The sequence below is a fragment of the Phodopus roborovskii genome, unplaced genomic scaffold, assembly GCF_943737965.1.
Source record: "Phodopus roborovskii unplaced genomic scaffold, PHOROB, whole genome shotgun sequence".
Classification (NCBI taxonomy): Eukaryota; Metazoa; Chordata; class Mammalia; order Rodentia; family Cricetidae; genus Phodopus; species Phodopus roborovskii.
In genome coordinates this window covers 2,787,403-2,799,458 of record NW_026126485.1, presented here as the reverse complement: position 1 = coordinate 2,799,458, position 12,056 = coordinate 2,787,403, and the positions used below count along the sequence as shown (strand labels likewise).

Below are 12,056 nucleotides of genomic sequence, written 5' to 3'. Positions count from 1 at the left end.
AAATTCCTCCAGACTTGTCTGAAATAATAATAGATTGTTGAAACTATGCTTGCATTTGAGCTCTTAGATATTAGAAATCTTTTTTTATTTTCAGGATTAATTGTGGATTTTCTTGTCATTATACTCAGTATAAAGTATCTTTGTTTTCTTTATCTTTTTGTCCTTTTTGTAAAATTATGTTGGACTTTTTTTCTACTGTCAAGGAAGTACAGTACCTAGTACCTGATTCCAAATATTCCTCTTTTATAGTTGTCATCTTCCTAAATTACTAGCCCAGTGCAGTATTCTGAGTTTCTGTAAGGCATTTTACACCAACACAAAAGAATCATGTGCATATTTTTTGTGTGCTCAGCTGGGTTTATTTGCTGTTAATGATTACTGTAGCAGTCTGGATTTTCTTCTTGTCCTCTCACTGTAACTTCCAGTTAAAAAGCAAATATGCCCTTTTGTTTTAGATTTTATTTTATGTGTATGGGTGTTTTGCCTGCATGTATGTTTGTGCACCATATATATGCATTGCCCACAGAGGCCAGAAGAGGGCATCAGTTCCCGTGGAACTGGAATTAAAGATGCTTTTGAGCCACTACATGAGTTTTGAGAATCTAACCTGTTCCTCTGGAAGAATAACCAGTGTTTTTAACCCCTGAGCCATCTCTCCAACCCCTGCCTTCTCCCTTTTTAAATTTTCTCAGTATTGTGAATGCCATAAGACTATCTCCTCATATATTTACAATTTGACCCTGAGATCTTGTATTTTGTAGTGTAATACTGAGATTTGTACTATGGGCCTTTAGCTTTTTTGAAGACTTGAGGACTGGTTGTTGTGTTCTGTTTTTTTCCCTTAATCTTTATTTTATCTTTTGGGACATGTATTTCTATGTAAATCAGGCTAGCCTCAAACTTTAGATCTCCATGTCTTGTCCTCCTGCCTGTTTGAATTATGGGTGTGCACTACTATGTTTATGTCTTCCCTCTCCCTTATTTTTCAAAATAGTAAATCCAAAAGATTATGGGGGATATAATGTACTTTTGTTTGAAGATATACTTGCTATTACTGTTTGGAGATTAGAGAATGATTTAAAATCTAAAAGAGTTAATTTTCAGCTTTTGGGAAATGTGGGAAAGTTCTGAAATAGCTTATTTATCTTCATGAAGGTAAATGAGAATGTCTTACTTTTTCTCTCTCTCTAGACCAGAGGAGGAATCTTCGTCCTCATCCAGTGACGATGATGAGGATGATAGGAAGCAAACTGATGAGCTACTCGGCAAAGTTGTTTGTGTAGATTATGTTAGTTTGGATAAGAAGAAAACATTGTGGTTTCCAGCACTGGTGAGTATTTGAGTATGAAAAAAATATTTTTTTAAATTATGTGTTTAAGAGTGGCTGGAGAGATGGCTCTGTAGTTAAGAGCACTGGCTCCTCTTCCTGAGTTACTGAGTTTAATTCCCAGCACCCATATAGTGGTTCACAACCATCTAGAGCGGAATATGATGCCCTCTTCTAGTATGCTGGCATTATATTCATATATAAATAAGGCATATAATGTTTATTTTTATTTTACTTGTATGAATATTCGCTTTTATGTGTTTATATACCTTTGGAGGCCAGAACAGTGTGCTGGATCCCTGCTAAGTGGGTGCAAGAAAGTGAACCTGGGTCATGTGCTGAAGCAACAAATGTTCTTAACCACTAAACCATCTTCCTGCTGAGCCATTCACGTCTTTCCTCCTTTTTAAAGACAGGGTTTCCTGTAGTTCAGTTTGGCCCCCTGTTGTCTAAGTAATTAGGTTGGCTATCCATTCTTGATCCACCTTCACCTTCCAAGTGCTTACAGGTGTTATCACCCATGTGTAGTTAGAAAGGTAAGTTTATAAGAGAAATGGTGGCTTTTCCAACTGATTTTCTTTTTTTCTAGGTAAAAACATAGGAGAAAGTATCAAGCATCATTAGGTGAACAAAGATTACTTCCCCAATTGTTTTGATACAAAGAAGTCTTGGTGATTTCTAAGAGAGGTGGTTTTCACAATGAAGAAACTGGGTGTTTGGGGTAGAAAATTCATGATGTAAACTTCATAACTCCCAAGTCCACTGTAAAGTCTAAAATACAAAGAAGGGCAGACTTTTTGTGGGCTAGACATTGCTCAGCTGATAAAGGTTTAGCTTGCCACTAGCCCTGATGACTTGAGTTCAAGACCTCACTCATAAGTAGGAGAGAATTAGCTCTTACAAGTTGTCCTTTGATCTACACATTCCTGCAGTCTTGCCCTTACTCAAAGTAAATAGTTGTTTTAAAAAAATAGTTTTAGAGAGGAGTGCTAAAAGGAGGGATATTTTGATAAAGACACCGTCCTTTGTAAATAAAATATAATTCTATGAAAAAACTTAGCCACATATGCACACAAACTCGGTGTTTGTGACTTTGATTAGCTAATGGACTCCTACACTGCTTCCCCATACTGGCCTTGACTGTCCTGGAACTCTCTCTGTAGACCAGGCTGGCCTTGATCTCACAGAAAATTGCCTGCCTCTGCCTCCCAAGTGCTGGGATTAAAGTTGTGTGCCCCACCCCCACCTCCCTACCCCTGGCCATTTCTGGCTGTGATTAATCATTAGGAATACTAATTCATGTCCTAATGCTTTCATGACAGATACTTTTCTATCTGACCCATTTCCCAGCTCAAGAATTTTTGAAAGTTTTTTTTTTTTTTTTTTAAATTAAGTTTAATTGAATTTAAATGTGTTTGTTTCTGTGTGACTGTGTACCATGTATATGATGGTATGAGGTTTGAAGAACTCAGAGACCTGTCTGCCCAGCTGTAAGGTGAATCTTTTACAGCATACTTCTGTGTTAAACCATCCTATAAGCTTTTAGTTTTTATTGAAGGCTTAGCATGTGTTATATGAGACTCTGGAAACTCTGGACCCTTGTCCCTCTTCAGCCACATTTTGCTGTTCTCTACCTTCAGAAACATTTAAATAGCAGGCATGAAAATAACTGTAAATATACTCTGACTTATGATAGTTCTACACTTTCTTTTAAAGGTGGTTTGTCCTGACTGTAGTGATGAGATTGCTGTGAAAAAAGACAATATTCTTGTTCGATCTTTCAAAGATGGCAAATTGTAAGTATTGCTTGTGTGATTTTTTTTTTTTTTAATATCTCCCATATAACCCAGGTTTTCCAAATTAGGTTGTTAAATGATGAATTTAGTTATTTCTCTTTACCATCTTTAATTTGGAGAGGAATATTTCAAAGAGAATGATTTCAAAGAGAATGGTTTTTACACTCTCTGGAATTCTTATGGTGTCTTTATTTACTAACTAGGTCTGCTGCCATGACTCTTAGCAGTATCTTAGTCATGGTGGTTCAATTAGGCAGATTTGTTGTTTAGTGGATCTAATGAGCTACTAATATACTTTATTTCTTTGGTGTTACTTATTTTATTTATGGTGGGGAGTGCATTGGTATCATAGTGTACATGTAGAAGTCAAAAGACATCTTGTAGGAGTTGTTTCTCTCCTTCTACCACATGAGTTATAGAGAATCAATTCAGGCTATTAGGCTTGACACCAAATATCTTTACCTACTGGGCCATGTTAGTGGCTCTAGGATTTGTTTTTGATCATTTACTACTCCTTGTTTCTAAATAAGATGTGTTGCAGTAGCTCTTAATCTCTGACCTCTTTGGGGATTGAATGACCCTTTCACAGGGGTTTGCCTAAGACAATCTGAAAATACAGATATTTACATTATGATTCATAACAATTGCAAAATTACAGTTATGAAGTAGCAATGAAATAATTTTATGTTTGGGGTCATTACTACTTGAGGAAATATATTAAAGGCCGTGATGGTATTAGTAAGGCTGAGAACCACTGTTCTATTGGCTAATGCATGACTTCTACAATGATCTTAGGATTTTAATGGATTTTTTTTTTTTAAATGCATTTCACATGTCAAGAAAGCGGTCCTTCTTGGAGCTTTTTTTTTTAAACCACATTTTTAGTTTTACTTATAAGAATTAAATAGATAAAGAAGTTGTGTGTTTCCTCTTTTCCTCCCTCCTCTTCCTGGGACTGTTGTCTCTCTCATGGGCTGCTCAGTATCATGTCTTTTCAGCCTCCTAGTAGCGAGGACTACAGAGTCATGCTACCATGCCCAGCTGAAGCCAAATCATTTTCTGCTGAATCTTAACTAGTGTCAGGACCGTCAGGTCACCACTTCTTGAGGATTAGTGTTAGGTTTTCAAGTTCTGAAAAGTAAACTTGAAAATAATCTTTGAAAACAAGTTTAAGAAAATTGAGATAATCAGATAAATTTCATCACTAAATTTGAGTACTTGTTTCATATTAAGAAGTAAATTACATTTGGGAATAGAAGGATAGGTAGATGGTAATTAAATGGCATAAGATTGCAGTTTGGTGCTTCAGAGTCTTACATATAATGTTACAGTTGTAGTATAGTTCTTAACACCATCTTATGTACTTGGTATTTCTCATTCCCTACTCCATTCCCTAAAAAGGTAACGGTGTAAGGTAATAGATGTGTTAATTAATTGAGTTGAATTTCTTATAATATGTCTGTCAAATTATCATATTGTATGCTTTAAATATGTACATTTTCATGTGTCAGTTAAACCTGGCTGGCTAAAACTAGAAAAATATTTTATATATTAAATTAAATTTATATATAAATTAAAACTTACATATTTAATATTATACTTTCATTAAAGTGTTTTAAAGATTCATACTGAGCTGTGCAGTGGTGGGTGCATGCCTTTAATCCCAGCTCACGGGAGGCAGAGGCAGGCGAATCTCAGTGAGTTCAAGGTTAGCCTGGCCTACAAAGCAAATTCTAGGACAGCCAGGAATGTTACACAGAGAAACCCTGTCTGGGGGGGGGGAGGGGTGCACGCAAACAAACAAACACAAACAAATAAATGATCTATAATGAAACATGAAGTATATATTGTATGGATGTGGGAAGGAGGTATATAGAGATGTAAATTAAACAGTGATTGAGTTTCAGACTGCTGTATTGTGATTGAGGCATGTTTGAGACTTATTTGCACAATCCTTACCCATTTTTGTATGTGCTTGAAATTTTTGAAAGATTAAATTGTTTTACAATTTAATATTATGCATATGAATGTTTTGTCTGCATGTGTGTCTGTGTATGATTTTGTGTTTTGGTACCTTTGAAGGCCAGAAGAGATGGTCAGATCCTCTGGAACTAGTTAGAGATAGTAGCAAGCCTTCTTATGGGTTCTAGGGATCAAATTGTGGTCATTTTGAAGAATAGCCATAGCTATTAACCCCTGAGCCATCTTTCTAACCACAAAACAAATGGTTTTAAAGAGATGGTTTGATTAAAATTGTATTTGGAATGTCATTTTTTTTAATTTTGTTTTTTTTTGGGGGGGGCTACAAATCAAATATGTAGAAGCCAAATTTTTGTCTTTTTAAATTAGAGAATAAATATTATTTAACCTGTCCCAGTTGTTTGCATAACTCTCCTTAGGGTTGAGGCATTCCATAAGAACCCTGTTTTCATTGTAGAAATTAATTTGTAATCCTAAAATAGTTCTTGAAACATTATGAAACACCCCCAGAACAAACATAGACTAGAGAAATTTGTCTTATTAACAGGCATATTTTCTTTCTGCCTTAAACTAATATTATTATTATTATCCCAAGACAATGGCAAGTTTCACTGTTGATTTTTTTTCTTCATTTGATTTGTGTGTTCTGCCATCCAAATGCTTATTTTCATTGTTACATTGCTGTAGAGGTTCAACATTTGTTTCTAGGCAGAGAACTGTTTGATACTGTGTCCCTCTTTTGCTGGTTCTGGAATTTGAACCTAGCTATAAATGAAACAAATCTTACAGCAGAATCCTTTCATAGACAGTGTGAGATTTGGGACTACAGCCTTATGTACAGTTGTTTTTATTACTCATACGAGTGTTCTCAGTTTTTTGGTATTTGTGATTTGATGACTGCTGCCTTAATATCTCATTTTCTCATATTTATAATTGAATAATGCAGTACTTCAGTTCCAAGGAAAGATGTCCATGAAATTACTAGTGACAGTGCACCGAAGCCTGATGCTGTATTAAAACCAGGTAAGGGAATAATTTTGGAAAGATTATTAGTAATTTAAAACCTGTTTGTTTTATAAATTAACACCCTAATCCCCCCCCCCCCCCCCTTTCCTGGTTTTTCTGTGTAATAGCCCTGGCTATCCCTGGAACTCACTCTGTGACCTGTTTAATTATAAATTAACAGACCATATTCCACCTCTGACAGGGTTTTCAACCCTGGCTGTCCTGGAACTGCATTCAGTAGTTGTGTAGACCAGGCTGACCTCAAACTCACAGAGATTCATTTGGGTCTGCCTCTCAAGTGCAGAGATGAAAGGCAAGCGCCACCACTACCTGGCATACATGAATTTTCTTGATTTTCAAGTTACTTTATTTTATTAACATTTTCAGTAGATTTATATTTTGAAAACTTGTGAATCTTGTTATACATCTTTTTTTTGGTAGAAGTTCTAATTAAGGTGATAATCTGAAACAATAGTTAAAAATATTATTAGCTATTTTAATAATGTGAATTTTACCTAATGAATTCACTATTGGTTTACAGGGATGACAAAATTAGAATCTGGGTAATTTTAATTTGTTAACTCTACTAATAAATATTCCTAGTCAAAAGGCTCTAGTAGTTATTATATCTGACTGAGAAGATATAATACTGTTATTTCTTTTGTTATTTATTTATTTACTTATTTATTGCCATTGTGAATTACTGTTTTCACTTTTCCTTGTTGGGGTCGGTAGACTGCCTTAAAATCATAACAAATCATGATTTTAGTTAATACTATGTATAAAAGGAGACTAATTGTTTTTAACTAGTTTTAGTTTAAACTCATTAATAATAGAATTTCAAGTTTAGTTCAGTTAGAGGTGCAGAGAACATTTCTGAGTAGACTTTGTATTTGATATGGTACAAAAACATTGCTTCTTTCTTCTTGTTTTTGTTTGTATCTAAGAAGCCTTCCAGTGGTAGCAGTGGGCTTTCCTAGCTATAATTTGGTCTCCCCGGTATATGATCAAAAGGATGAAATGAAGCTTCATCTAACAGCTGTTAGTACAGAGCTGGGAACCTTACACACACTTGACAGATGTCAGTGCTAGTACCACAGCTTTTATCATAGTATTTTTTGATAGTTCAGTTTTCATACTTACATTTTAGATAATTCAATTGTTTTAATCTGTCCAGTTTGCTAACATTATGATCTGTTTCTAGCCTTTGATCAGGCTCTTGAATTTCACAAAAGTAGAACTATTCCTGCTAACTGGAAAACTGAGTTGAAAGAAGATAGCTCCAGTAGTGAAGCGGAGGAAGAGGAAGAGGAGGAAGATGATGAAAAAGAAAAAGAAGATAATAGCAGTGAAGAAGAGGTAAATAAAAGCTGTTGATGCCTTTAAAAATGTTAAGTAATGTTTTACTGTTAGGAATCTTTTCATTATAAAATGTTGTCTTATTATCAAGTTGTTTGCTTCTTACCTGAAAACAGAAATGTAGGCTTGAGGATTCAGAGTAGTTTCATACTTTCATCCTAAGGTGATTTTGGGGTGCTTTTATTTTATAAGATGACTAAAGTACCAACTAGTCCTTAACATGGTTTCTATTTTCATGTCCATAGTTACCACCTTATGTTAGGTACATAATTATGTACATTTTCATAATTACCGAAGCACTAGGAAAGTGTCCAGAATCATGCCCAGTCACCATTAAAGAAAAAAGTGATGGTCACCATCTTTTAGATTCACAGAATGGAAAGGATTTTCATTTCATACACATGTGTTTCCTTATGTATTAATTTGGATCATGCGGTTACAGTTTTAGATTTTATTGTGACTTCAGGTAACGGGTATTCTAACACAGAAAATTACTGAGTAAGTGGTATGCAGGTAATAACACCTACTGATTTGACCATGAAGTGAGCTGTGTTTTCTATTTGGAAAAACCACAGTAATTTCTGGTGAATATGTAATGTTTTCAGTTGGGGGATTCTGTTATTTAACTGAAGTAAATAGTTAATGTAATAGAAATTTTTTTTGGAAATTATGTTTTAGAGTACAATGACAAGGGATAGCATAGAAACTTCTCTATTTCAGTCTGGCCTAGGTCTGCTCTTTATATTAAATAATAAAATGAGAACTGGGTGCTTGCCTGGAATGCTGGAAGCTCCTTCCTCCATTATTTTGTAAACAGAAGTCAAAATAACCAGTCATGTGTTCAGAATCTCTGAACCCCCCCTCTCCCCCAGTTTAAAAGTCAGGCTTCAAGTGTAAAGCTTCCATAATGGTCCATCCTCTGCCCCTTTCTCATCTTTGTCTCTGTGCCCTTTCCCTGTGATCTCTGAGCATCGTGACCTTACATATCTTGTTGTTTCTCATCTTTCACACAGTAACACTTTTGCTTCTCCCTCTATCTTTCCCCCATCCTGCTTGTGTGTGTGATAGTGGTGGTGGGGACTGCATGGCAAACTTACGGTCAGTTTCTAAAACTCTGGAACCATAATATCCCTCATATTAGGAAACTTCATCTCTCCATTCTCTGAAGTACAACTTTTTTGTGTACTTTTCCCCTTGTATTTTTATATGTGCTTGTGTGAATCTCTCTGTCTCCTCCCACCACTCCCACCTTTTATTTAGTTTTATTGCCTGTTTTTCCTCTCTGTTTTGTAAGCTCCTCAAAGAGAGGTTCTCTATCTTATTAGTATTCTTATATTCTCAGTGTTTATCATAGTGCATAGCCTATAACAGATGGTCAATAAATATTAGTTAGCAAACATTTTTAGATTTGTGTACAAGTATTTTTATAAAAGCAAATCTGGATTCAGGGGTGCTGTTGGAAGCAAATCTGATCATTAGTCAAACATTTTAAGTTAAAAAGAAACAAATAGAAACAAAATTGGCTTAAGTCAATTATTTTACCATGGTAATATTTAAGATAATGTCTTAATTTTTTTCTGTATTTGTATTTGACTGCTTTACCAAAACCATGTGGGCTGTTTTAAGTTGAGAAATATGGTTTATCACAAACAGGTTAATAGTTGTCATTTAATCTTTTTCTAAGTACCAACCAAATGGTTTAATGATATTAATGTTTTGTTCCTTTTTAAAATTGACTGTCCTTTGCTCCAAAAAGTTCTTAAAACAAAGGGGAAAACTCACTAGAACAATGGCAGTGGGCATGTGACTTTTCCAAATTAAAAAATATGTTAGTTTTGTTTAATATACTAGTTGGATCTCCTATGATGAGTATTAGAATTTTTCTTCCAGTTAGAGTAACTGCACAGCTTGCTTATGTGTGCTGAGTCATTTTCTCTGCAGTTACTCCTAACCATGTTCTGTCACAGCAGGCTCCATAGCTTTTTCTTTCATTTGACTGAGCACCTAGCTTAGTGCCTACACTTACAGGTGCTTTTTGTTTGTTAAATGGATGAAAGTCAATGAATTGGTGAGTTTCTCAATCTTACCTACTACCCTGCTCCTTGCAGGTTGCTTCAGGACCAGCTCCCTACTGCCACAGCCCTTGGCCACAGCAGCAAGAAGCTAGTCCCTCCCTTGTAATTGATAATTCGGGGAACTATTTTATTACTTGAAGATTTCCCTAAGTCTGAATCTTCAGGTATTGTAGATCAAGTTTGTTCCCCACTTCACTGATTATGTAAGCTTGAAGTACTATACAGTGGGGCTGCCTATAAAGAAGGATACTTAGAGCAAATGGGACCTGTGCTTACTGAGTTCCTCGAGGAACAATAAAGGAATCTGCTTTGATGTTAAACTCTAGCCCAATTTTAATACAAGTGAAAGTAGGTGTTCTTGAGCCTGTGACCCTGATTTAAGGAATAGATCTCTGATAGCAGTACAGAGTTCAACAGTTTTATCAGTCTTTTCTTATACAAATTTTGACAGTTGGAGTTCTGTTGATACCTTTTAGGATGTATTCTTCTATATGGTGCAAAATGTGTAGACTTAGTTGGTTTTGAATAGCTTAATAGTAAAAAAAAATATTTTGTGAACTGCCTTTGAAATATTTAAATGAGTGTTAGTTGCTGTTGGCAAGAAATGTTGTTTGCATTAATAAAATTCTGAATTGAGGAAAATAATCTTTTTTTCCCCCTGTGGTTAAAATTAGGAAGAAATAGAACCATTTCCAGAGGAAAGGGAGAACTTTCTTCAGCAGCTTTATAAGTTCATGGAAGATAGAGGTAAGTGTGCCAGTCTTACTGTGTAAGTGTGGGGTGTTTTTTTTTTTCTTCTTTTTCTTTGAGATAAGGTTTCTCTGTGTAACCGTACTGGCTGTCCTGGAACTCTTTGTAAACCAGGCTGAACCCTTGCTCACATAGATCCACCTACCTCTGCCTCCTGAGTACTGGGATTTAAGGTGTGTGCCACCACTGCACAGCTGAGTATGTCACTATTACTATGTAAATTCATTGAAGATAGAAGGTATGTATAAGTTCATGGAAGAAAGAGCTGAGTGCATCACTCTTACTGTGTAAATTCATGGAAGATGAGGGTGAGCTTGTCACTCAGAACTGTGTGTAAGATAGAAGACAAAAGATCACCCTTGTTTTTGCATTAAGTAATTCCTAAGACCCAGCCTCATAGACCAAGAGAATTTAACTAAGTAGAGATCCAGAAATAGAGAAAGACATGTAGTCGGGATGTGATGGTTCTTGTCTTTAATCTTAGCACTATGGAGGTTAGTGCAGGAAGATTTTTGAGCTTGAGGCTATCTTGGATTATACAGTAGTGAGAGCCTGTAGCAAATGCTTATTATCAAACCTAGTACTCTCCAGTAGAGGCAGGGTTTAGAAGTTCAAAATAATCCTCAGCTACATAGCAAATTTGAAGCTAGCCTGGGATACATGAACCCTTCCTCAAATCACACTCTCCAAAGGAGACAAGGACTAAAATTTGAGATAGGTGTTCTACACCTGTAATTTCAGCTGCTCAGGAGGTTGAGTCAAAGAAGATTCAAGCCAACCTGAGCAACTCTGTGAGACCTGGTCTCACAAGTGAGACTAATGCCAAGGGGTAGTTTAGTTGATAAAGTTCTTTCCTTGTAAGTATGAGTATATGAGTTCAATCCCCATTACCAATATTTTATAAAAAGCCAGGTATGGTGGCATGTACCTGGAATCCTGGTTCTGGGAAGGAAGAGACAAGCCTGCTAGTTTAGTCAAATAGGTGAAACCAGTGAAATACCCTGGGGAAATAAAAATACCTCTGTCCTCCACATACATGTACATGCGCAGAAAAATGAATTTATATGAAAAGCAAAAAGGAGGACTAGAGAGGTGGCTCGGTGGGCAACAGTACTGACTGCTTTTCCAGAGAACTTGCACCCTGAAGTAACTGTCAGTTGTTGCAGTTCCATGGGACCTAAGGCTCTCTGTTGGCTTCTGTGGTTATCAGGCAGACACATGGTGCACAGACTTGAATGTTTGTAAAACACCCATTCATTTGAAATAAAAATCTAAAAAAAAAAGTAAAATAAAATGAAAAGTAGGCCAAGTTCATAGTTCATTGGTTGAATACTTGCGTAGCATGTCCAAAACATGGTCAGTCTCTGGTCTCTCACACACGCATGCAGGCACATGTGAACTTGGGCAGGGCAGAGGACGTATGCTAACAACCTTTTAGAATTTACTGTGTTAACGTAGACCTGGTTCTGAGTGTCTTTTTGTATTCAGGAATGGTAGTGGCTGTCATGGTATGGGTTTTTTTCTTTTCTTTTTTTTAATTCTTTAACGTTAAATGTTTTTGATCCCTATATTATGCTTGTGTGAATGGAGACCTAGCCTAAGAAGTGAGGTCTTCCTTATAGTTTTGTGTGATATATAAGAAAAAGTGTAGAAAATGAGTAAAGCTTAATTAGAGAAGAATGAAAATGATATGCTTATCCACTCATCCACTTGGGTTTGGTAAAGGGCCCTGTCCTCTCACTTCCTACCACTTTTTAATATCTT

The 12,056-nt window shown here is 35.9% G+C and overlaps 1 protein-coding gene across 5 annotated transcripts in view; it reads left to right on the top strand.

The window, feature by feature from the left end:
* Arid4b (AT-rich interaction domain 4B) overlaps positions 1 to 12,056 on the top strand; it is a 121,822-nt gene that overhangs the window by 66,915 nt on the left and 42,851 nt on the right. For all 5 annotated transcript variants that reach the window (XM_051194730.1, XM_051194728.1, XM_051194726.1 and 2 more), the window contains exons 8-12: positions 1,192 to 1,330; positions 3,044 to 3,123; positions 6,050 to 6,126; positions 7,313 to 7,467; positions 10,217 to 10,289. In XM_051194730.1, coding sequence (XP_051050687.1) covers positions 1,192 to 1,330; positions 3,044 to 3,123; positions 6,050 to 6,126; positions 7,313 to 7,467; positions 10,217 to 10,289 — 524 coding nt within the window. The remainder of the gene's footprint in view (positions 1 to 1,191; positions 1,331 to 3,043; positions 3,124 to 6,049; positions 6,127 to 7,312; positions 7,468 to 10,216; positions 10,290 to 12,056) is intronic.